The 27,938-nt window shown below is 36.0% G+C and overlaps 1 protein-coding gene across 1 annotated transcript in view; it reads right to left on the bottom strand.

Annotated features, from left to right (window-relative positions):
* The window catches only part of phf14 (PHD finger protein 14), a 98,757-nt gene extending 85,394 nt beyond the window's left edge, over positions 1–13,363 (bottom strand). Inside the window, exons 1-4 of the mRNA XM_016530405.1 lie at positions 13,278–13,363; positions 12,367–12,477; positions 5,485–6,125; positions 4,067–4,208 (exon numbers count right to left, since the gene is read on the bottom strand). Of these exons, the coding sequence (XP_016385891.1) occupies positions 4,067–4,208; positions 5,485–6,125; positions 12,367–12,477; position 13,278 (895 nt within the window). The 5' untranslated portion in view covers positions 13,279–13,363. The remainder of the gene's footprint in view (positions 1–4,066; positions 4,209–5,484; positions 6,126–12,366; positions 12,478–13,277) is intronic.
* Between the last annotated feature and the right edge of the window lie 14,575 nt (positions 13,364–27,938).

The raw sequence follows: 27,938 nt of genomic DNA, 5'->3' as shown, positions 1-27,938 counted from the left end.
ATTAAGCAACAGAACTGCAGAACAGATTCTGCACTCCTCTATAGGCCTCATTGCATTTTATACTTTCAATTTCACTCCTGAAGAGGAGAGCGAGAGTCTTTGCGTGTCTATGAATCTGAGAAGTGTGGGGCTCTGAGAGCTGACACTGCAACACTGCTCTTGGCACGGTAAAGGACTCCTGGATGCTTCAAGGTTGCCCTCTGATTCAGTGGCGCTAGGTTATGAAGTAACTTGTTTCAGTGAGCTGACACTAAAGGGGGAGGAGTGTGTGTGTGTGTGTGTGTGTTAATTTTGTCAGCTATTTTCATTTTAGTCTTAGACTTAGCCACGTGTTAAAATGTCCTTGTTAGTTTTTATCATATTTAGTCAACCTTAACGATTTAAATTTAGTCAAGTTTTAGTCGACTAAAAGTCTAAACATTTTAGTCTAGTTTTAGTCCAAGAAAATCTAAAGTATTTTAGTCTAGTTTTAGTCGAAGAAAACTTTACATTTTAGCAATAAGATTATTACTAATTACTAAAAACTAATTACTGAACGTTTTGTCAATGGTGCAGAGTCACGGACTCATCATTGCATTTTGTATGAATCTTTAGATTGGTTATCTTTACATCAAAGGAGAAAGTTACATATGTACTTATTTATCGTAAAGGCTCTATTAGGTAAATTACCATCTTATATTTCCAGTGTTGGGAAGGTTACTTTGGAAATGTAATAGGTTACAGATTACAAGTTATCCTATTTAAGAGAAATTTACTTTTGCATTTCAGGTATTGCACTTTCTCCAGTAAGCACAAATCAATAGAATGTGGACACACACATGGTGTATTTTACCTCATCTAGTGTACTGATTTATTATAGGCTTTTTATTATATAAATCAATACCAAAGACTTATGCAATCGCTCTGTCTACATTATGAAAACAGCTAAAATAAACGAAAAATATTATAACAGTGAAATTCCAAATTCCACTAATTCCAAAATTGCAATAGTCAATTTCTCTATTAAAACAACAGCGGTTGAGTAAGTGCATTTATTCAGCGATCACAATCGCAAACAATACAGTCGAGATCTCATGACAGAACACAGAGCAGCTGAGTGACACTTTCATTTTGATCGCTAAACTCCATCTTGTTTGTCGTGTTTTCAGATCATCGGCGGCGGCGCTTCCTAGAGGTCTGCTACCCGACCTGAGCCTGACGGGTCCAGAAATACTTTCGGGTTTCGGGTCGGGTTCGGGTTAATGTTTAATGTATAGCTTCGGGTTCGGGTCGGGCTCGGGTTGCTTTCATAGACACACGCACACACATTAGTGCACACGACAACGACAACACTGACACTGCACGGAAACTTGTATTAGTAAAATAGCTTCGACAGGCTACTGACTCGCAACTTTATATTTCTCTGCAATGAGGGGGTAAAATCGCTCTCTCTCTCTCGCTAATTCAAATAAATTATATAATTAATTAATTCAAATAAATGTGATCTTACCGCACTGCATCTCTGTGTCTGATTTAAAGCAGGCCGAATGCTAACGAGCCTTAACTGACGAAAATAATTTGCACGATGGAAGAATTATCGTCTTGTCGTACACAACCATTCAAAAACTCGGCAGAATTTATGTGACCGCTGCACCTGATGTTCATAAACTTTCATAACTGGTAAGTGTTTTTTCTTTTGCCTTGTGAACTGGCCGAGCCTTAATGATTCTGTTTCTTTACATGTATTTGTTTACTGACCGTTGCATGCAATCGTGAAATACAGCATTTTTTTTTAAATTGGCTATTCGTTGTGGGTTCGGGTTCGGGTCGGGTTCGGGCTCTAAATTTAACTGTCGCTCGGGTCGGGCCGGGTCAGACGATCTCGGGTACGGGTCGGGTTTGGGCTTCAGTTTAAAGCCCGTGCAGACCTCTAGCGCTTCCGCAATGAGGAGTGAGCGCGTGCGTATGGTTGCCAGATTGCTTAAAATAAGGAAAACACACTGGGCAGAAAATGTATCAATTTAACAGCGAAGCTCTGATTCGGGGATTAGAACTCTTGATATCTGGCAACCGCACTTATGAAAACTCGTGTAGTAGAGGTGTGTAGAGCAGTCTGCAATAACATTTTGTCTCCTTTTTTTGCCGAAAATAAAAAGAGGTTTTTGGTGAAGTTTTTCGTCATAGTCTTCGTTAACGAAATTAACACTAGTGTGTGTGTGTGTGTGCGTGAAAAAGAGTGTGTGCTTGGAATGGATCCCTCACTGCTGTTGTATATGTGTCATCTAACCAGGATGGCAGAGCCAGTGACAGATTTAACCATTTTCTAACTCAGACATGCTATCAGTTTGAAAGTGCAGCTTCTTTGACTTAGATAACACCACTGACAGCTTCAGACTAAAAATGACCCAACCCAGTGGCTCCTAGAATTAAACTTTTTTAGAAACGCCATTGCTCATGCTCCCTAACTTTTGTGGATGAATCGTATATGAACCCCCCACCCCAGTTTAATCTCTACGTTGACGAGGGACGTCATTGGCAGGCAACACAATGACACTATGGACACGGTCCGTGTCACTAGTTAAAATTGCTTATTTCTCTGGATTTAAACATTCTTCGAAACATTTGGGATAATGTAAGTACACAAGTCAGCAAAATATATAACACTGTTCTAGTGGTTTTTGGATATTTTAACAAACAAATCTTACATATTGTGCCTTTAAACCACTCATTACTATGTGCTGAGCTGAAAGGACAAACAGGTCTATGCTCTGAAGATGTAATTAACTAATGCGTCCTCACCAGATGAAATCTGATAAGCAAGCAGGTAAATAAGTAGTAATTTAACAGATGCTTTAATCCAAAGTGACTTACTTGTTACAAAGACAATCCCTCAAGAGATTAAGCTTGTTGCTCAAGGGCACAACAGTGACTGTTGTTCCTCAGGGTGTTTGAACCTTTTGATTTCCTCTGAACAATCCTCATCCTTTGGCACTACGCCACACCACATGAAACTAAATCATATCAATTTCAAATGTGTATTATTGATTTAATGTGAACTATTCATCGAAGGATATTCATAAGTTTAAAGCTTTTTTTTGCATATCTTGAGATCACATAAGCAGCAAAATGTTTTTAATTAGCTGATTTATTTTGAAGGTTATTTCCATTGATACCTAAAATATGTGCACAAAACTGAATCTCAATGTATTCAAGCGGAACAGGCTTCTACTACTCTTTTTCCCCCCTGTGTAGTACTACCTGTGAGGCTTCTGCAAATCAACAGAACATCAGCACAAAAACAAGCAGTAAATAAATAATTAAAGAAATAAATCAGTGAGTAATTGAAAATTAGTGGTGACACATTGATCCAGCCAGCCTGGCTGGTGTTAAGCGGGCCTGTCTGAATGAGACGGCCGCCACTAAAAGACGGTTTAAAGTGTAATTGATTTTTGTTTCCAACGAGTCAGAGTCACAATGAGCTAATAATGTGGGATGATGAAGATCACTCTCCGTTCTGTGTTTATTCTCCTCACGCTTGTTTGACAATGCAATCTAGTGTACAGGTGCACAACGAGTGTATGGCATACGATGAGACGAGTTTCACAACAAACTTAAGAGAAACAGAATTATTGCTTGAGATTTTATTGTTATCTAAGTGACAAATGACTACCTAAAATGTAGGGTTACTTATTAATCTTAAGAGTACCAATGGTTTTGGACCTTCTTATGTAAACAAGGTGCATCCTTATTATTATTAGTAACTCGGTTGCATGATGTGCATGAATTGCATAACAAGGCTAATTATTTGATATAAATGTGAGTGATATGACTGAAGTATTCGTATCATGTGTGTATTCAACATATTTCTGAAAACTGCTATACATTTCTATAGGTTAAATCATTAAATTAGCAAAATGTGAGTGCACCTTTAAGATTTTTTTGTTCAAGTTAGAGGTTTGCGATGGGAAAGGATGAACTGCATATTTAAATATATTCTAAAACTAATTTTTCAAAACTTTGTGCAAACATTTGAGATCAATATTTGAGCTGAGTTTTCGGTGGCAGGCTGCAGAGTTTGGGCTTTTACCTTCATGCACGGTCACACCACAGTTGTCACACTGGATGATCTCATCCGCATCTTCGCTGTTGTCTCCCAGACACACGCAGCAGATAAGGATATGCTCCATCCGCTGGGAGCTCCAGGTCTGGGGCCGTTCCAACAGAGAGTCCTGAGGAAGCAATGGATAATTTAGCAATCCAACTCTAGTAAGGGATGTTACAACTGATAGAACTAGTGTCCTCTACCACCATCCAAATATCTTCCTCTGAAAAAAAACTGCAATGGACCAGTGTGGAAAAAACCTGAGACAAAAAAGTAAAGCCACTCAAAAGCTTCTGCTCTAATTCCACCTCTGAGATTGGGAGATTAGCCAATCCTATAAACTGAAGTTCTCAGATAAGCCCATTCACAAGGATTGCTCTATTGTATCAACAATCTGATGGCATGTGAGCCAATGACTGGATTATCTGATTGCTTGTGCATTCCTAAACGCACAATAATAGATTTGCATTTGAGAATTCAAGTTGATACAACTGAACTTTTGGACAAATTTAAACATGTGGATAGATCAGCTATCTATCAGATAGATTCAATGTGAAAAATAGGGCACACACATACCAGTTTTCAGTAAATGATGGGAGACCGATGCCTAGTTTATTAATAAATCAAATCTGAATTGCACTTTGTGAAGTTGTTTGCATTAATTGTAGGTGGAATGTATTCAAATCTTAACAATAAACGTGAAGTATGAGTTACGACAGTTAAAGTATGAGTATTTGAACAAACAAGAATGAGAAAACCCTTGGAAGACTGCCACAAAATATCTTTGATAAATACATAAGATAAAGCCCATAAAGTGTGTAGAAAGTAATTAAATTGAGCATTCTGAAGAATATAGAATTTGTGTTTTGAGTACGATTGAGTTAAGTTAATAAGGTGTTGATCTTTACATACACTACTATTGAAAAGTTGAATTGAAATTCAGGGTTGGGTTGTAAGATTCTTATGTTCACAAACATTTATTTGATCAAAACTACACTAAAAACAGTAATATTATGGAAAATTATTGCAATTTAAAATAACTGATTTCTAGTTTTATATATTTTAAAATGTAATGTATTCCTGTGATATCAAAGCCATTACTCCAGTCTTCAGTGTCACATGATCCTTCAGAAATCATTCTAATATGCTGATTTACTGCTCAAGAAATATTTCTTATTATTATCATCAATAAAAAAAGTTGTGCAGATTAATATTTCTGTGAGAACAGTGATGTGTTTTTTTTCTGGATCCTTTGTTCAAAAGTTCAAAAGAAATCTTTTGTAACATTATAAAGTCTTTACAGTCACTTTTAACCAATTTATTTCTGAATTAATTCCTTTCAAAAACATTTCTTATTGATGCTAAACATTTGAACAGTAGTGCAATATCAGAGGAGATTTTACCTCATTGCCCTTCCCATGTGACGTGCTGTGGCTGTCATTGGTCTCCTCCTCATCAAACGCCCCTGTGCTCTTGCCTGCTTTCCCCTTTGATTTCTTCCCTTCTTCCTCACTGTCACTACTACTGGTCTCGTTCTCATCATCCTCATTGTCCTCTTCATCACTACCCCCGTCCTCCTCTTCCTCACTCTCTTCTTTCTCCTTCCCAGATGATGCCTTGCCTTTCTTTTTTCCTTGTGTGGGCCTCCAGTCATTGTCATCCTCACTGTCATAATCATCCATTTCGTTTAGCTCTTCCATTGTAGTGAAGTCCATCATGGGCCGGTTCCGCCGTAGGTTCCATTTTTTCGGCTCTGCCGAGCTTTCCTCTGCAGTGCCTGTACCATTTGGTTCTGTATCTGAGGATTTTTCTCCTTTTTTGCGATTCTTGGAGGTTCCCCCTGCTTCTTTGCTGCTGGTCTCCTCGGAAAAAGACTGCTCCTTGGCTTTCTCCTCTTCTTCAGTGTCTTCATCCAATTCTTTGGCCTCTTCGTCATCTATGCCCTCTTCATTGGCTGAGCCAACAGCGTCAGAGTCGCTCTCAGAGCCCGCAGCGCTGTCCTTTGAACCCTCCTCATCACTCCCGTTGCCAGTGCCCTCTGAACCTGATACACAAGTATGTGAGATTACATTAGCAGTGTCCTTTTTGTTTTTTGAGCGGAATACAACATACTTCAGAATCAGATTAGGGCTGCACAATATTTGTTTCAGTATCGATATTGCGATGTGCGCATCCGCGATAGTCACATCGCGGGATGTGCAATGTTTAGCATACTAATCGTTATATTTATACTGATTGTTTTCTTTGAACACAGACTCCGTGTCTACACCGGACGTGACACGCCCTGCAACAGCTAAAGTCTGTCTACACTGGACACGAAAAGCAACCGTTACAAATCATTTGAACTTCAGTTTGTCATAAATAAAACGCGGGAGCAGGGGATTTGTCATGTCGCGCCACGCTGCATCTAGTGTAGACAGCATCACTGATTATAATGGGTTCTATAGTATCTTGTTGTGTCGCACCGCACCGCTCGCGTCTGGTGTACACGGTGAGAGCCACGCAGATGCACGTGAACACTGAATTCCGTTCACTTCTGCATCTATTTGTGCCTGAAATGACACATACGCGCAAAATTGTCAAAATGCATGTCTCTGCAAGTATCCTTGTAAACACAGTTGCTTATGGTTTAGGTGAAGGTAAATACTTGAGAAAGAAAATGGACGTGTAATAGTAGGCTATATTGGTTCACAGCAGTTTAATGTTCCGGAAGCTTTCTGTGTCATGAATGTTAATCAAACAACAAAACACAGAAAAAAATCACTTTTGTAGCTTTAACACAGATTTATTACGTTATACAGTGAAGACTATGTAGTGTTATTTTACATTTGATTATTCAATTTCTGTACCTGGAGCCGGTTGCACCAGCTGTACGTAAATTACAACTTAGCCTAGTTTTGACGTAAATGGGCACTAAGTTACAACTTACACAAAATATTTATGGAAGCGTCTGGTCAGGAGTAACGGTTGGAATAAAATAGCAGACTGAGTGAACTGCATCAATATGCTCTTCTTTTACCCGATAACCTGCAATCCTTTAGACATATATGATGCTGCTGACATTTACACTCACATACATATTAAGAGAGAGAACAATATGTGCATAAACGTACTTTGTTTCTTTTTTTGCGAGTCTTCAACACCCCATCTACAGTGCGCCTCTGTGCGCTTCGGTCCGTGTTGCGCATGTCAGATGAAATAATAAATAAATGGCATTTCTTATGTTTTTTTTTTCTTTCAGTATTTATTGATCCTTATTTATTTCAATTACAGTTTCTGAATATTATTTACATATAAAAATAGCTTACATATAGACTAATTTTATTAATGTATATTTTTGGAAATTTTCTTATGTTTTTTTTTTCTTTCAGTATTTATTGATCCTTATTTATTTCAATTACAGTTTCTGAATATTATTTACATATAAAAATAGCTTACATATAGACTAATTTTATTAATGTATCGTTTTTAATGGAAACTTGTTTTTACCGTTAGTAAACATGAGGCAAAAGAAGTTAGAATGAAGGATAAATTCAAATTCATAACATTTAAACAAGTTCTGCTCGCGTATTTGAAGGTTTCTATTGGATGATTTAGGGTAGGGATGCACCGATACTGGTATCGGTATCGGGCCCGATACTGAGCTCCTGTACTCGTACTCGTTAAAATGATAAATGAAGTTAACCAACTAACATTATACATACTCTTTTGGTTTCTGTACCCAATATTTAAAAAAATTTACAAATGCAATAAAAATATTGGTATCGGTACTCGGTATCGGCAAGTACCAAAAATAAAAGTATCGGTATCGGGCGATTACTGGAAAAAGTGGTATCGGTGCATCCCTAATTTAAGGTAAACATCGTATTATGCGACTACGCATTACTTTACGGAGAGCTTAAGAACTACTACCTACGTCCTGCCTTACGAACTGGTGCAACCAAATAATGTATAGATTTAGTTACAAACTAGCTAGTGGTTACTAAGCCTCTAGTGTGGACTTAACGTTCTAATTTAAGTACGAACTTACGAATGGCTGGTGCAACCCTACCCTGAATACTATTAGACTTACCTGAAAAAATCTAAAGAACTGTTTATTTCATTTGTATCTTTGTTCTATTATATTTATCTATGCTTGTAATTGGTTTATTTTCTATGCTGATTTACTTGCCTACAAAATCACCCCAATCATTGATTATTTTTTTCCAAATAGAGCTATTCAAGTCATCTGGTGATTTTTTTTTTCATATAAATCATATATATCGCAGAAAAACAAAATATCGCAATGTGAGTTTTTTTTTTCCAATATCATGCAGCCCTACTTCAGATGTGATGCAAAAAAACCACTCTTCTTACAGCAAGCTTCATTTTAAGTGTTTCATGTACAGTACAATGGATAAACAATTTATAAATGGTTTAAAATTAAAGGTATTTTTGTAAGGAAAAATAAAAACACTTATATTTCCAAAACCCAATTTTTTTTAACGTATTCTTACAATTAAATTAATTTTATTCTTTTAATACATCATAAGCATCATAGCTAGCTGATGCAGACTGAAACTGGAAGAGAATTTTGTAATAGTCTTTGAAAACTCGCGGTTAATCGTTACATCATATATATATATATATATATATATACATACATATATATTAGGGCTGAATTTTGACACAAATTTCATGATTCGATTCGATTCTCGTTCACAAGCTTGCGATTCGATTCAATTCCCAATTCGATTAGATTCGATTAAATGTCGATTATTTTGGATATATATCTGGTACACATGCAAATTTTTCAAAAGGAAAAAAATATCTTAATGTTGCAAAATATACATGAGAGTCAGTTGGAAAAATATAAATTAAACATTGAAGAACAGTAAAAGTTATAATGAATATATTATATGGTGTACATATTTAGCAAAATGCTCCTCTCTACAGTTATTTTATTTTACAGTGTATCTGATTAATGAGTTTATGGCCACCGAATATGTATTTTTCTGAGGTAAATGTGACATTACGTGACATTGTTTACAAGACTGCTGGTGTTGGTCCATTGTGTTTTATCAAGTCCAATGTCAATGCAACCGTCTACCAGGAGATTTTGGAGCCCTTTATGCTTCCATCTGCTGACAAGCTTTATGGAGATGCTGATTTCCTTTTCCAGCAGGACTTAGCACCTGCCCACAGTGCCCAAACCACTTCCAATGGGTTTGCTGACCATGATATTACTGTGCGTGATTGGCCAGCCAACATGCCTGACCTGAACCCCATATGGAATCTATGGGATATTTTCAAGAGAAAGATGAGAAACAGTGGATCCAACAATACAGACGAGCTGAAGGCTTAAAGGGGTCATATGGCGTTGCTAAATAGGAACATTATTTTGTGTATTTGGTGTAATGAAATGTAAACTCGCGTTTTAATCGTCAGTGGCAAATCCTTTGAATATGAAAACTTACTTACAGGCTGTGAGTCAGCATTATTTGTCAGCATCATAGACTGTATAGGGTCAGCATGTGCGCCGAAGGGGAAACAGGGGAACTGAATTCACCGGAACACCGGCATTGTAGGCTAATCTCCCAGGAAACAGTCCTTGTCCTCCATAAACTGTGTTGTATACATCTGAATATTTGGTTTGAACTGTTCTGGAACAGTGCAGGGCTCCAGACAAAAAATTCGAGTAAGGAGCCATTGGCTCCTATAAGAAAAAAACTTAGCCGCCAAATTATTTTTTTAGGTGCCACAGAATAAACGTGTTTTACTTACTTATTTTATTGTTATTATTATTTTACTTTTTTAATTTTTTTTTTACATTTTAACATTTCAATCATACTGTCATGTGTTTATGTCTCATCTTTTCTTGACTTTATCAGCATTTTAATCCATCTTGTAGATGACCTGGGAACTAAGGTTCACTTAAAGTGGGAACTAAATGTCTTTTCCAACTTGAAATATACAGTAACGCATTGTTTATTACACAGAATCTGTACCGATTACGTTGCAATGTTTACAAGCTTTACACGTTTTCCGCAATTTGAAACACTGAATGAGATTTTACATGAGACATTTCAGTAAGTTGTACTGTAGGCTCTCTTATAAAATAGCCTACCTCATGTTTATTATGTACTATAGTTGTAAAGAGAAAGATATAATGGGTTCACTTGCTGTTTGAACTGAGGCGCTAAAGCGATCGTGCCTGCCGCATTACAGAGCACCAAAAACAAAACTGTATTTATTGTTTGAATTTCGTTATAAATTTTGAATAATTTTTAAGCTAATGTCCACACAGCTGACAGCTTTACCTGTTGTAGTTTGTTCAAGTTGTGCACGAAATGGGCGCTGCTTTTCAGCACTTTCACTTCGCATGTCTCTGTCATTTCGATCTCTCTCGTGCTGCACAACTAAGCTGCGTTTATCAGGTGTGCGTCAGCGCTGCTGTGCGGCAGAGATGAGGACTGTTTGAAACTCTTTTTTCCACTAAAACTTTGAGTTGTGACCACTATCTCAAACTAATACTAGTTAAACTCAGGATTCTGTGAGAACTATATTAAATTTCATTATAGGGCAAAGTATAATTTACTATTTTTTTTAATAAATAACAGAATAGATTCAACAGCATCTTTCTCTTTAAATGTTAAGTCTAATTAATTTGAATTCAAGTAAGCAGTTAATTCAATAAGAGCCCGGTTAAAGATAAATATCAGTGTCTTATATAAATTAGGTGTTTACTATTTACAAATATTAAAGTTCTTAAAGTTAAACATTAACATTAAAAAAAAAATATTTTTAAAATATTTTTTTCATTGCAATAATTTCACATTCAATCCTTAAATTAATGTACAAACAACATAAAGACAGCATATTTTTAACATTTGTTTAGTGGCATCTTTTTTTATGACTAAAGGCCAGTATCACTGATACCAATACTACTGATGTCTCTAGGAAATTGTCTTTTCCCCCCTAATATTTACCCATTGACTAGCCATTCAACAATACAGCTATTAATTTTAACATTTATTAGACTACTTAAATATACAGAAATTGAATACAATTATCAAACACTAAATTTTAAATTAAATGAATGAATCCTTAAAGCTATAAAAGTTATTGATTCTCTTTTATTTTGTTCTTTGATTAACAGACATCACAGCAGTTTCTCTCCCGCTTTGATATGAAATTATACAGGCTGCCTGCGAATGCGCACTGGCGCATTTGTGCGTGCAACTGAAGAGCACTATTTTTGTCAAGAAAAAAGAGACAGAAGCAGCAGTTGTGAGTGGGGTGGCCAACCCTAGCCCCGCCCCTGCGTTAACTGCATTAAATATTTTTAACGCAATAATATATATATATATATATATATATATATATATAAACCGTTTTAATTTATTAAATAAATGCATGTCTAAAAATATGATTATATGTAAAAATAAGTACTATATTTATAGTAAAAATTGTAACTTCTGGCGTGACTGGGTCAGCATAAAAAATATTGTCCAACACCTCCTACATTTGGTTATGTAAAGATAGATGCTACATGTTGAATTGCAAATTAATCTTGTAGTAAATATCAATCTGAATGATTAATCTAATTAAATCTAAGTGTATAAACATGAAAACTCATCCTTCCATGTAACATCAACAGAAGGCTTCATGAAATGTGACGCGCCATGCATTTAACACCACCATGAACTATGAAAGTGTGGCTGGTAATTAATACATTTCATACAGCCTATAACAATGATATATTGTCAGATCAGAATAATTTGACACTGCATTTTATTTCTGACCAGAAATTTCTTCATGCAGCAAAACTTCAAGACCCAAAGGGGTCAAAGTGTTAGAATTTCATTATCAGGTTGCAGATATTTCTGCCCTTTTGTTGACAGCAGCTTGATGGGATAACTTTGCGTTAACCTCCAGTCTGTCATGGTGATATGGAACCATCGCCTGTGTGACTCCAGTGTTAATAATGCATTGCAGGAGGTCTAATCTACAGGCAGGGGAAAAACAGTGACGCACGTAGTGATGAAGGTCTCATCTCCACCTCAGCAGCTGTTTTCATGACAGGTGAGAAAACCCATGCAGGGGCCAAGTCTAAAATGGCCAGCTGCAGTATAAATATAAATGTAACCATCAGTTATGTTTTGAATATTTCAACTGTATGAAACTTGCCATCACTACTTGTCATTATTTTAGATCCACAGTACCATTTTTTTTCTACATTCTCAGTATACGAAACACTTACATCAATGTGACAATGAGTTTACAGATTCAATTTTTTTTTTTACCTGACGCATCTCCAACTTCAAAATCACTGTCATCTGAGCTGTCATAATCCAGAGCATCCAGCAAGGAGTCAGCCAAAGGCTTCACCTGCCGCCGCTTCGACCCCCGATCCACTAGATAAAGAAATAACACTTCCCAATGAGACTTTTAGACTTTTTAGAAAGAAATGTAATACTAAAATAACACATATGAATGCACAATACAATTATCTAAAACAATTAAAAATTAACAACTAAATGATTGCAAATACTTAGAATTAGTTGAAAATTAGCCTTTTTGCACCAAATCTATTTAACTGCGATAGAGCCGCACTGCATAAATAAAAATATAAATACAGAAACTGACATAGGTAACACAAATTATGAGTGTGATTTCCTACCACCATGTAAACATTATCTTCACACTTGTGGTCTCTTGACTGTAAATGTATTCAGTGTGTAAATGCATTATTTTAAACATACAACAAATAACGACAGACTGTAGCTGTGTTTCAAATCCATCACTCACACACACATCATGTTGGCTAAAAAGGCAGCACACACAGGTGTCTGATACCCTAAGATGCTGTCACAGTAGACAGCTCACAGAGAAACACGGTCTGTTTATTTTATTAAGCTGGCAACAGAAGCTTTCTGGAGATACGAAGACGCACTGTGCTATATAATCATATAAAGATAAGGTGGAAAACTGTTCGTATTTCTTTGAAATATGTGATATTATGTGTTTGTAGGTGAATGATGGAGAAAGGAACTTCACATCAGTTAGCCAGCGAGCTAAAGCAGCAGTAGCCTCATGCTATCTATTAACGCTTATTTCTCTCATTTCACACCACATGTTGTAAATTCTAATGGTGATTCTGTTGCGCTATTTTTTCTATTTCAAACTGTATAACATAACTGCGAGGATTACTCACTTTATGGGATTTTCGCGTTTGGATAGCTTGCACAAAGGTACAACGAACGCCTCCTCAGTTCATGTTCTGAGTAGTACGTCTACGGTATTGTGTATCACGTGTTCACATTTTGCTGACGTTCAGCTCACAAAGTAGGAGGCGGAAACCATAGCAACCGCCGCATCAGTTGGAGCAGGGACATTATTGTGTTGTTTACATTTTGCGTCGTAGTTTTACAACTATAGGCTATTTCATTATTTGTAATAATAAAAAGAAAACAATACCGCTGAACACCGCTGCTATTTAGGCTATATGAAACTGTAACTAGGCTAATAATGAGATAATAATAATAATAGCCTACCTAAGTAAAAACTGTTGTTAGTACTGTAAGTCTTTGGTCAAACAAATAAGTAAATGGACAACGCCATCATGGAGCATGTTCACATTTACATATCTAAAGAACATTGTTCAAATCGATCATTAAGGCGTTTTAACTTTAAACCGTTGATCTGGCCAAAATAGTCCATAGTCGATCATGAGGCTTCCAAAAAGTCCATCCCCTGTTGTCCTCTCACATCAAAATCCACTGATATATTGTTTAGAACTGTTTGGTCTGTTTTTGCGTGTAAATGGTGCTTACTTATATATCATTGTGATGTTTTATCAGCTGTTTGGACTTTCATTCTGACGGCACCCGTTCACTACAGAGGATCCATTGGTGAGCAAGTGATGTAGCCTATTGTGATGGGGCTTGGTGTTAAAGAATTGTGCTATAATAACCCCTACAAATACAACTCATTATATACACTACTGTATAAACCAGGGGTGCCCAAACTCGGTCCTGGAGGGCCGGTGTCCTGCAGGGTGAGCAAGCTAGTGAAACGTTGCATGTGCAAAAGAGAAGGTCCGCACACATCCAAAAACGTATTTTAAATGCTAAATTTAAATTTAAATGTTTTAGTTTTGAAGTGTTGTTGTATGCATTTGTCATTTTTATTTAATTTATTTTATTTTCTTAAATGTGTGTATATATATAGTATTTATAGAGTTTTAGCTTTTAGTTTTAATTACTTTTTCTTATTTGTAAGTCGCTTTGGATAAAAGCGTCTGCTAAATGACTAAAAGTAAAAGTAAAAAAGTTTTTAAAAAAAAGCATCAAAATGTGTTAATACTTACTATATTTAAGGGTGGATAATTTTATCAGTTTATTGCAACAATACATAGCTACAATAACTTTGTCTAGTGCTCTTATGAAAGTTTATAGCATGATTTGTGAACATTTAACTATACTGAATGACATAGCATAGACTTCTTCATGGCTAGTTTTTGCGTATTGCATTTCATAACATACTTGTTCAACAGATCTGTGTGTACTAGTGTTAACTGCTACTGTTTTTGACAGCATTGATAACGTTTATGATAATATCATGATAATTTTTGCGTTTCCCTTACCGAATGTCGTATCCTGTCAGCAAAAACCTGTCCGTGGGCTTTTTTTGATTGCTTTCAGTTTAAGTGCCGGGCGATCACAGTGTTGGCAGATATTGATACTAAAACAAACAAAAAACTAAAAATAAATCGAAATTATTTCCAATCTTTTGCAAAAAAGATAAGATAAAGATATCGCTGACTCCTTCCTACTTTATTAACTTTCTAAAGTGTTAAATTAAGTGGAAAAGACAAGTCCAAAAAAGCTTATAATAGCTGGATCTGGCAACAGTCGCTCACTCACAACTCTCTCAAGCCTCGTTCGTTCACTCCGCCAGCAGTCATTCATACGAGGAGTTTAACAGCAAATTAGTCATTCAAAGAACTAATTTTATGTTTGAACATGGAAAATTTACCGAGGTCCGGACCTCGGTGGCCTCATAGGGTTACGGGACTGGCTACAATGGATATTGACTGTTTTTTTACGCACTGCTACCACAAAAGAATGTAAATAGATTCTCATCTCTCTCTATTAGACTGTTTCCTCTCTTTTATTGTTGCCATACAAATCTGTATGCTATTTCATGGGCTTGCTGTGAATTTAACTTAATTGATGTAAGAGTTCAGTGCTTAGTCAGTTTATTTGATTTATTTGTTTGACAAATGTTACACTGGTATATTTAAATATTTTAATAGGGTCACTCTAGTTTTCAATATAATGAGTATTTACTTCATATATGGTTGAGTCTGTCTTGTAGTTCAAAAAAGATATTTAATAATTAATTTCATTACCTTTTTTTCTAAAAAGTTGTTAGAAAAGAAAATTAACTCATTTTAATGTACATTTAAGGTTGAAACAAGTCTTGAAACTATTGCTGAATAACAAGAACAATATTATGAGACTGGAAATGTTTTTGGCTATTTTTGAGAGCGAGGCTTGTTTCTGTCGTCCTCTGTTGACTTTGCCAGTTTAGCAAACAGGAGACGATTAAAATAAATGAGCCTAGATTGATCCTGATACACAGCGAGGGGAAGACTGATGGGGAAAGGCACGCGCAAGGGATGATTACGACTGTCCTTGCCCGATGACAAATGGCACTGTATTGTGCTGGAAAGCCAGTTTTTTTATCCCTTGGCTTCAAAACACTTTTCGGATATCATCATAAGCATCATCGTCATCATCACTGTCACCATTCTATTGCCATCATTTTCAGTTGTAGATGACATGTGATATTGCCAATGAATGAAATGAATGTTTCATATTAGCCAAGGAGAATATGATAGTGCAGCAGCACCTCTGTCAGTAAGTGTTATTTATTTATTTATTATAAATATTTATTTAATAATGCATTATTCTGCATCTATATTTAGTATGGTGCAGTTTATGCATTGCTGTATATTGCATTATTAATGCTTAATATATTATAATATACAGTATTAATCAAAACTGACCGTAAGATATTTGTATTGTCACAAAAAATATATAAATAAATAAATGCTGTTTTTTTTTACTTTCTATTCATAAAAAAAAAAAAAATCTTGAAAATGGTTTCCACAAAAATATTAAGCAGCATTTTCAACATTGATAATAATCAGAAATGTTTCTCTAGCACAAACTCAGCATACTAAAATTGATTTCTGAAGGATCATGTGACACTGAAGACTGGAGAAATTACTGCTGAAAATAACATTTTAAAATATCTTAAAACAGAAAACTACTTTTTTTAAATTATAAAAATATTTTACAGTATACAGTATACTCAACATAATAAATCCCAGACTTGCCCAACTAACAAAAATATGTATTATCCCTAATATTATATTCCCATTAAAGGGGTCATATGAAGAAGGCGTAACTTTGATTCTCGCTGTAGTATTGTTGCCGCCGCCGCCATGCTGTGGAGACGCTGTGTGTTTCGTTATGAAAACGAAACTACTTTGTTTGCCAACAGTGATGCGACGTCTTTGAAAATCGTGCAGTGTGAACTCAGCATTAGGGGTTCCCTTTGTTGTCATCGTTGCAGAAAAGGGGGGTTTCCCGAGGTTGCTGATTGGCTGGAAGTTCAGTAGTCGATGAAGTGACGTCTTGGGAAGAGAAAAGAAAGTAGAAGAATAGAAGTAACGAGACTAGATGGGTTTTCTCCTCATGGTTTTAGAGGAGCTGCTGGTGTGTAAGCCAGAGCACGCTCAAGGAGCGCTAAAAAGCAGCGTCAAAACGTGGTGGCAAAAAAAAAGAATTACTAAAAAGCTAGAAGCGAAAAGCTAAAAGCTAAAAAGCCGCATGGCTAAAAGTGATGACTAAAAGCATAATTTGATGGTGTCCTGAGTATTTAAACCGGCTTGAGGTATTCGGCCAATCACAATGCACTGGATAGCTGGCCAATCACAGCACACCTCGCTTTTTTAGAACGATGAGCTTTGTAAAAATCTACGCGTTTCAGAAAGGCGGGGCATAGAGGAGAAACAATAATGTACAGTATGTGGAAAATAATGTGTTTTTTAAACCTTAAACCGCATAAACAAATTTCATTACACCAAATACACAAAATAATGTTCTTTTTAGCAACGTCATATGACCCCTTTAAAATTTTAAAATGTTTTTTCTTGGTTCTGTCAGCATTAAAGACAACATTAAAGAGAACATTCCATTTTATTATTTTGCAAAGATTATTGAAATGTTACTTCTGTATGTTCTCTGAACTATAGTAAGTAGTTACATTTAAAAATAAAATGTTTCAGAAAAATGTTCCATAGACAATTTATAAATAAAGTTTTTGTACTAACGTTTTGAAAATGTTACTAAAGACCAGATAACTTTGAATGTATGTTCTATTCATGTAACCTTTGTGCATATATAATGTTACATTTATGCTTATAATGCTACCATTAGCAAATTTTCTGAGAATGTTCCGTTAGCTGGTGGGAGAGAGACACTTTCAGATTACAAATAAAGAAATTAAACAGAAAATACACCTTCACGACTAAGTTTGCATACAGCATTATTCAGTATCTAGTGACGATATCGGTGATGGACCGAGAGGCTGTAAATGGAAAATCCCACAGAGGAGCCGCATGAAGATCTTGAGCCACTATCTTGCTGCAGATATCTGTCAGCTTGATGAGGCAAAAGACAGAAGCAATTACATTAAGAACAAGAATAACACAAGGTTTAGGAAATCAAAACATTACTATAAAGACGTACTGTGCCACGGCAGCTTTAAAACCTCATTTGAAGAGGAGTAATTGCATGGGCTATTATTTATGAACCCTAAAGAAATATGTTACGGAATGCTTGCATTGATCGACTGCTGCACCAGTTTAATGTTTTGCATTTAAATTGAAATATTTATCCATTCATATGGTGTAAATCATACCACGGTGGCCACCGTTTATCTTTGCTGAGGTGCCCATTGCTTTTCCTCACGAGCTCTTTCACTGGAGCGTGTGGCTGAAATTGAGTGAATTTGATTACAAACACATCGCTCCTGTTTGGAGATGTTATCTCTGTGTTATCTTAATGTCACCCTCAGTGTGCAGGGCTGCGCTAATTTAATCGTCATTTTAGATATGATTATTTACTCCTTAGGAAAGAGACAATCTTTACCAATGCACAATCCTTTATTCAACTGGAAACTGAAATGCTTGAAATTAATTGGCAAAGAGAAGTTAAGAAATATTCTTATAAAAGCTGTTGAAATGATTAGCGTGGCGCTCATCCGAGCAAAACAAAGCCATTAAAGGAATAGATCACCCGAAAATGAAAATTCTGTCATCATTTACTCACCCTTTGTTCCTCACACTGAGCTACCGTGTGGCTTCAGAAGACGCGGAAAATGGTGCGTGAGTCATAAGGTACTTTTATCATGCTTTCATGGTCCTTTTTGGAGCTTGAAAGCCTCTGGTTCTCATTGACTTTCACTGTATGGATGAGAGCAGCTCATACATTAAACTTCTGCTCTGGCATTTGACAGAAGAAAAATGCATTCATTAATAGCAGGATTTTTTTTTACAAATTGTTTTACAGTTACCTACACATTACTACAAAAGGTGGACAGAATAACTGATATGCCTAGCAATATATAAAGAGCTTATTAAGGAGTACAGGTATCATTCAGAAAAGCTTCTGTTCGTCATTTAAGAAAAAGAGCTGTAGAATAAAGGGGGTGGAAATTTGTGCTCTTGAACTTCCCTTCTTTAATGGTTCTAACAGAATTTTTCGAGGAATAAATACTTGGAAAACAAAAGTACAGTGTTGCCAAATGCTGGGATTGTTCCAATATAATACATGTAAAGTGGCATTAAGAACAAAATGTGTTAGCATAATGCATTTGTTTTAATAAAATACCAATGACAAAACACATATGCATCTGTATGCACTCTCATATGAAAGTCAGTAACTTCACTGATTTACAGCAGGTGTCACAACTACATTAACTGATTTATAAGTGTTTGCAATCCACTAAAAAGAACCAACTCATAGGAGTCATTCGCTCAGGAATCAGACTTCACTGTTTGCGCTGCGTGTTTTGATTCACTAAAAAGAACTGACTGATACACTCAGGAATCGGACTTAACTGTTCACACATAGGGCATCACTAGACCCTTTACTGAAATTGTGAAATATTCGTAATAAATACTTGTCTGATGATGGAGATTACTATATACCAAACTGATCATTTTCCCTGATAATATTGCAGCAATCATGTCATGCCTGTTTTCTATCAGCTGTTTAGAATCAGAACTAGTGATTGGAAAAGTGTTTACAAAAAGGTCTGAAATGCTTTGCAATTCAGTTTGATTAATGTGGACAGTACACTGAATCATTTGACACGCACTGAATCAGTTGCAATGGTTTCTCACACCTTAAAGAGGTACTTTATGAGACAGAAAACAAAAAAATCCCTGGATGAAGTAGTTTTTACCTACAGTACGAAACAATACACAGATGTCTTCTATTAATATGTATTAGTGATAAAACTGCTCTTTATTACACCGTTCAGTTTGTGAACAAGCAACACACTCTGTTCTCCAGTTAAAGACCATTTATATCCATATATCTAAAACAGTATCATAAAAGAGTATCAAAATATGGGTGCACTTTTGATGGGGAGCCTGTGCCCAAGTACTTATGAAAGGCTAGAAACTCTCCTGGTTCGCACTGTATATTTTTGATTCACTACAAAGAACCACCTTACAGGAGCTATTCATTTGGAAACTGGACTTCACTGGTCACGCTGTATGTCGCACTTTTGATTCACTAAAAAAGGGTTCATAGGAATCATTCACTTAGCGCTGAATAGTACAGGGAACAGTTTCTGAGAATGTTTTTCATGCTATAACCAAAGGATTGGAAATCATTTCTTAAAAGAAAAAAACCTAACCGGTTCTGAACAAGAATTAAATACATTCTGAACAATAACAGTTTCCTGCTTCCAGCCCTAATGATGTGTAGGTCTGATGATCGAGGAAGCTATTTGAATTTGACATTTGAAACAAAAACATATTTTTGTACATATTTTGTCTGTACCTAAATGAGGAAAACTGTATTGCATATTCCTTCAGTCATTGGACCTAATGACTCCCATGCGATGGTGCTATTTTTCTTCTGCTAATTGGCAGTCAGCTTAATGTGACTCTTCTTTGCAACTGCTTTTGCAACCGCTAGCAGTTACTTCAAAGTTAAACTCCTTTTTCATGTGGGTTCAGTTATTGTCCAAAAACAACAGTGGGAAACATTCCTTGGGACATGGCATAATATTTGACTTGCAGGCCATGCTAGTTTAGATGAGGTTAATAGCGTAGGTCTCGCTGGCCATGCACAGATGAAAGGATGACCACACGTCCGTGTAACGTATTTTGTCCCGAGCCTCGGGGTACATCTCTTTAACGTGGCATTCTCAAAAGTCTGCCTAACATTTCCACATGAGGAGATATTCAGCTTTAATCAACTGCCACTCCTGCCGATTTCACTCTGCTATTCTTTGAATTAGATACACTGTGTTTCCTCTTTGAAGTTAAATTTGTATTTCATTTTTGTGTCCTCAATGATCATTTCCATTTTTTTTCTTCCCAAATGTAAAAATTCAAAACCCTCCTGTTCTGTATGGAAGTTTTGATTGAATTTGATGATTCATATCTGAGGTAGCAACCATTTTGGGTGTCTCTTGACAAAATAAAGAAAACATCCTGACATTCTTACTTCTTATTGACTATTCTAGACCATAATCAACCCGTTCCCATTTTATCTATAACAGTTGTATCCTGGAACCACGTTGTCCCTGGTTGACCTCACTCTGCCCTGGCTGGATCAAAGGAACAAATCCAATGTTATTAACCAAAAAGGCTTCACTTTTCTACATTATCCCATTTTATTCAATTAGTATCATCCCTTCATTATCTCTAAGAAAGGGGTTCCTAAATTTTTTTTTGTCAGCCAAACCAATTAGAGCTAAAACATTCACTTGAAGTACTGTCTGAGATTTTAATGTTAATATTTCAATAAATAACTTGCACATTTGCATGTTCACAGTTCTCTGATGTCAAGTCAAGTCAAGTCACCATTATTTATATAGCGCTTTTTACATTGAAAATTGTGTCAGTTAATGGCCACATGACATGCAAGTAAACAGGTTTATATATACACTTCCAGTCAAAAGTTTTTGAACAGTTAGATTTTGAATGTTTTGTAAATAATTCTCTTATGCTCACCAAGCCTGCATTTATTTGATCCAAAATACAGCAAAAGCAGTAACATTGTGAAATATTTTTACTATTTAAAATAACTGCTTTATTAGGGCTGTCAGTCGATTACATTTTTTTATCTAATTACCTACATGATGTGTCAATTAATTAATGTAATTAATCGCAAAATAAATTTGACTGTGAAAATACCCACAAAATATTATTTAAAGCTATGATTGTGTTAAATGAGAAAGTATCAAGCAGACATTACAAATTGTAGCTTTAGAAAAAAATATTTTATTTGATTCAACATAAAATTTATTAGGCCTACACATAAACATTTAGGCTTACAGCGGCCTAACATAAATTATGGAACATAAAAGAAGATAATTTGAGAAACATCTCAGTATGAAAGACATTTAGCTTTTACTAAAACAAAACAGCAACAGTCTTCAAAATACCTTTTATTATGTTACACAAAATAAAGGTTTGAAACACCATGAGGGTAAGTAAATGATGACCGAATTTAAATTTTTTTGGGTGAACTATCTCTTTAATGTTTTTATTATTGTTATTAGGCCTATTATTATAATATTTTTTTAATGAAAGGATACTCTAAATAAGAAACTAAATCTGCCAGCAGGTGGCAGTAAATGTCTTTATGAGTCATTCGTTCAAATGGCTGATTCATTCAGGAATGAAGTAAATGACTCTCTCTTTAATGGGCCTTTGAATCATTGGTTCACACCATTAGTTCAAAACACGGATTCATTCAGAAACTAAACACCGCTGTGTTGCTCGGAGATGCACAACAGTTCTGCTGTGGCTTTAAAGGTATGTTCTCTGCAAAATTGAGCAAAAACACATAATGTTGTGTTTAAAATATAACACAATATAAACTTCTTATTTACTGAACTGTTGTATAAAATCAAACTCGCAATATTCGGGACAAAATCAGCACTCGTGCAATACTGCTCTTGCTGCTCGTGTGATATTGTTATTTTTCATAACTAATGAATTAAGTTAACGCGCTAAACTGACAGCCCTAATATATATATATATATATATGTATAAAAACAAAAACTTAATTAATCGTGATTAATCTTTTGACAGCACTAATTATAATATATAATTATAAATTAATACTTTTATTTAGCAAGGACACTTTAAATTGATCAAATGTGATGATAAAGACATTTATAATGTTACAAAGGATTTCTATTTCAGATCAATGCTGTTTTTCTGAACTTTCTATTCATCAAAGAAACCTGAAAAAAAATCTGCTCAGTTATTTCCAACATAATAATAATAATAATAATAATAAATGTATTTTGAGTAGCAAATCAGAATATTAGAATGATTTCTGAAGGATCATGTGAGTGGAGTAATGATGCTCAAAATTAATCAAATAATTGTTCAGTCCAATTTGTTTGTTTTAATGTTACATTTATTAGCTTTTCATTAAAAATCCCCCAGAAGACCGAAGCTGAGATCTGCTCTAAGACACAAGGCCACAGATGAAATCATCCCATCATGCCCTTCCGTACATTAGCCTTCAACCTTCCTACTTTTTATGCTTTGATGTTTCAATCATATTCAGCCAACGCGGCCACTTGGATGATCAACAGAAAGACTGGAAAGCATATGTCTGACAACTTTCAATTTCCCTTAAAAATGCGTGACTATTTATAAAAGTTCTGGCCACTCTCTCCTTGGTGCAGTAGACAGAGCTTCCATTTCCCTGATGGATCGGCTGTCATATTCCGACAGTGCAGTGCTTCTTTTAGTTTATAGACATCTCTGTGCTCCTGACGCCACAGTGTGCACTGTCGTTTTTCTCCCTTATCGTCCTGCTGCTTTGCTCGGCTCCTAGACATAAACACAAACAAGCAACTAGGGAGGAATATCATTACATATTTTTACAGCTCTGAAACTTTCTCTTTAATGCTAGTTACTAACTAAGCAGCACAAAGGGAATTGCTATTCCCTGATTATATCTAATTTAATTCACCTTTAGATAGTTTGGAAGAAACTTAAAGGGATAGTTCACCCAAAAATGAAAATTCTGTCATTAATTACTCACCCTCATGTTGTTCCAAACTTGTAAGACCTTCGTTCACCTTCGGAACACAAATTAAGATATTTTTGAGGCATTCCGAGAGCTCTCTGACCCTCCCATAGACAGCAAGGGTCCTTACACGATCAAGGCTCAGAAACGTAGCAAGGAGATCATTAAAATAATCCATGTGACATCAGTGGTTCAACCGTAATTTTACGAAGCTACGAGAATACTTTTTGTGTGCAAGGAAAACAAAAATAATTACTTTATTCAACAATTCGTCTCCACCGCGTCACCCTATAAAGCCATTTTGCAGAGTATCACATACGTAAAAACAACGTATGTACGCGAATACGTTGTTTACGTTCAGATCAAAGCGTAAACAGTTTATCCGCATACGGTGCTGCTGACACAGAACAGAATACGTTGTTTACCTATGAAAATTCTGCTATTATTTACTTAATTTCTTTTCATTCTTTATGAATTGTGATGCACAAAAAAAAAAGTTTTTTGAAATCCTCGTCACTCTTCTTAATGCAATACGAGAAAATTAGAGGCTGTAAACCACCAAAATGACAAAAAACATGCCATAAAATAGCATAAGTGGCCGTTCACACAGAACACATTCTTGCATTCCACTGCGCTGCTTTTTCCATTGTTTTTCTATTTAAACACATGCTAGACGGATGGCTTTGACCATTGTTTAGAACTCAAGTTAAAATAAGTTTAACTTCTAAATGCTGTGTTTTGTTTTTTTTCTATTCCATTTTTGTTATGCTCTACATCTCATGTTTTCAAACGCAAAAACGTGTTGTGTGTGAACAGCCCCTAAAAGTGGTCCAAATGATTCCAAATGCACTATATTTGCTTTATATTATAAACAATGTGAACTTTAATCATTATTCACTAAAAATATTGATGCCCAATAGCTTTTCTAGACACATTCCTGAGAATTCATGTCGCGATTCAAGTATTTCTGCTTTGTGAACAATTTATTCTTTGGAATCAGATCTTTTCAATTGATTCAGTTCATAAGTTCACAGGTCTGAATGATCAGGTTCACAGGTATAACTCACTTCGGTTCTGTTCTGGTTCTCAGGTTCAACTCACTGACTCAATAATTTGGTCGCAACCAGTACATGAGTGAGAATTTATCACTTTGTGTTCCACAGAAGAAAGACTGGAACATGAGGGTGAGTAAATGATTTGGGTCATTTTTAGGTGAACTACCCCTTTAACATGGTTGATTGTTTTGTGGGTCGGGTGGCGAGTTCACTTGCTTTTATGTGTTATATGATGTTATGCACATGTGTAGGTGATATGTTGAATGATTGTGCATGTTTGGCTCCTATAAGCATGTGCTAGTCTGTTTATCTGTTTATTTAAGTTTATCTATGTGCAGTAAATTACTCCACTCATGTGTCCATGTGTAAGTGCACGTATGTGACCTAGTGGACATTGTCTTCCTGGTAAATCTGGTCCTTCCTGCAGGCCTGTATGTGAGCGTGGGCTTATCAGCGACGACCAGAGTCTCCCACATTCCCAGCCACCTCCGTTGCCTGAGAGGAAAATAAATTGCACCCATGCAGTTAATAAGAATGAGAAATATTGAGTGAGACTCACACAACCATTACAAAGAGTGAGAGAGGGAGAGAGAGAGAGAGAGAGAGAGAGAGATGTTTTGAAATGTCTGAGATAAACTTAAGTGTCACAAACAATGTTTTTGGTCCATGAAACGAAACATCTCCCCATGCCTTCATTTTCTTCTACGGTTGGTCATAATGAACAACTAGATGCAGTTTCTCTGGCACTAACAAACCACCAAACTACACGCGCACATACACTAACCTAGCTCCCCCTCCACCTACCAAAACAAACACTTATTTCCATCACATTACGCCGGAAGTGTCACGGGTGCATATTGAATTCCCTTCACCGGTGTGACTGTCTATGACAGGTAATTACATATTGAATGCTCTTTTTGTTCATTCGTTTCCTGGAGAGGGAAATCCATCTCTTGCATGGTGAGATTGTGTCAAGAAATTTCATTTTTTATTTTCAGGTTCAAACGTTGCATGTGCTATCAGAGCCAAGTAGAGCTGGAACCACTATTCACTGATATATCGTGAAATTGCATGAAATTACCATAGTTATTTTATTTACGATTTCAATGCTCTACATTATGCATAGTGCAAAATGCACTAAAATGAGCCATAAACAGCCATAGCACAAATGTTGAAATTCAGATTAGTCCTCTTTGTTTGTTTGTTTTGATGTATGTGTCTGAGTATTTTATATATGTTTGGTTATAAATATGTATATCCCCATTCTTCCCCAAAGGCAATGATTTTACCACATTGTTCCGTTCAAAGATTCATAAGTGTCAGACTGCATTTTTGTCTATACCTGTAATTATATCTGTTTCAGTAATAATACTAGAATAACTTTACCTGAGAGAACTAGGAAGCACTAAATAATGTTAAAGCTTTGGTTTTCTGGCTTTGATTCTACACAAATGAAGTGTCAGAACCCCTTTGGCAGCTCTAAATGGTTAATTAGGAACACCACAATCACAAATCAGCATGGAATGATGATGCATGAAATAAGACCAATCACAATTCTGTATGCAGATGACAATCATATAATTAATTAGAATGATGTACTTCAGAATTAAAATAAATAGTATATGTGTATGTATTTGTGTTGCACCTGCATGCATCTAACTGTGTGAGTGTGAGTGTGTGCTGTACTTCTGCCAGAGGATTCAGCAGAACGATGCATTGCTTCAGCGTATTGGATTAGGGTTGGTTCTGCTTCCGTTTGGCTGGTGTGTGACAGCCCAGCAGGCACACACTGCATTCCCCATACAGAAGACACTGCAGACTGCCTGAACTGCTGGCTGCGCTGCTGTCTGTCTGCTGGAGAGCTAAAGTGTGTGTTTTCAATTTGATGCATGAACATCTCCTTTTACACACACCTGCCAATGATGTTGTTAGTATGCATTACTTACAGCACTGAACAATAATCTTCATCATTTGAGAAATGATTTGCAATTGCATTTGTAGTGGATGGGTGAATGGATGAATACATATGTGACTAGTTTGTGGCATGAGGTAACAATTTATTTTACAGTGTCCTTGTTACACGTTACATGTACGTACCACAGTAATAATAAATTAGGCACAATTGCATGCTACTAACCCTAAACCAAACCCTCATTTTAGTCAATTAATATTACTCAGTACTTACATGTATATATATATACAAATAAGCATTTTATAAGTGGTCAGGCCTACATAAAATTTTTTTATACAAAAATGGTCTATTAGTATTTTCAATGATTCTTCAATGAAAACTTCTTGTTTTTACTGAAGATGTTAAATCCTAGATTTTCAATGTGACTGTAATTTATAGGCCTACATACAATGTTGTCAAACATTCATCATTTCTTATACTACACTGTTATAATAAATTCAGAGCACATGTTGTCCTGCAGTTTCCTCAAAACCTGATTCATTTACACATGCCAGTCCATTACGTACCTGTTTCACTGCAATACATTTCATACGCCCCACATTTGATCTATACTTCACAGGGAAAAATATACACGAACGATCACTCACATCATTCGAATTGCCCTGCATCCATCACAGGCCCCCAGATTGCTGTTTGGCTCAAAGTGTGCTGTGAAATACTCATATTCATTTCCTACTGATTATGTCAAGCTGATGGCAGTGATTACCCTCCCTCACACACACACACACACACACACACACTCACGCTAGGGCTGCTCATTGCACAGAACATCATAAACAATTTACACGTCATTAGCTTTGTTTTGATCATATTTGTTTGACAAAGTGTCTAGCTGCGTGGCAGGCAGGCCTGTTATTTGCCATATCAAGAGGAAGAGCACAGGGAAAACAGCCTATTGGGGTACGAGGCATTAGTTTGTGTGATTAATTAGCATGCATCTGTCTGCTTAAAATTCATATGGGCTCTGCACGTTCTGAGTGGCGTTTACATTTTTAGAAGGAGTGGATGTGTGAGTCTCTGTGTTTGTGTTAGTGTCTGTCATGTCAAATGCCCAATACAAAAATAGTATTAAACCATGTTCATCATTTTGTTTATGCATGTATTTCAGTGTGTGTGTGTGTGTGTCTATGGGCTATTATGTGCATACTGTGTTCAAAGGAAGTGAAAATGTTGCCATTTCCGTCAAATTTGAGGGTTACAAATTGCCTGCAGAGGGCACTGTACATTAGAGCAAAGAAATGGAGACTGCTGCCATCAAAACACAAACTCATAAGAATAGTTCAACCAAAGCTCTGATATCTAACTGTAGCTCCTTTAACCAAAGCTAACACTAAAAATGTGAATGTATCAGACAATACTCACATTAAAGTTGATGTATGTAATTTTGAGGATGTTGAATATTTTCTTTTCCCAGCTTAGTGTACAGGGACAACTATAAGTAAGCCAATGGTACATTGTGGTTTTTTTTCCCCAATGGG

This window comes from Sinocyclocheilus rhinocerous, unplaced genomic scaffold (assembly GCF_001515625.1).
Source record: "Sinocyclocheilus rhinocerous isolate Xijiao unplaced genomic scaffold, SAMN03320098_v1.1 scaffold781, whole genome shotgun sequence".
NCBI classification, from domain to species: domain Eukaryota; kingdom Metazoa; phylum Chordata; class Actinopteri; order Cypriniformes; family Cyprinidae; genus Sinocyclocheilus; species Sinocyclocheilus rhinocerous.
This window is presented reverse-complemented; position numbering and strand designations above follow the sequence as displayed.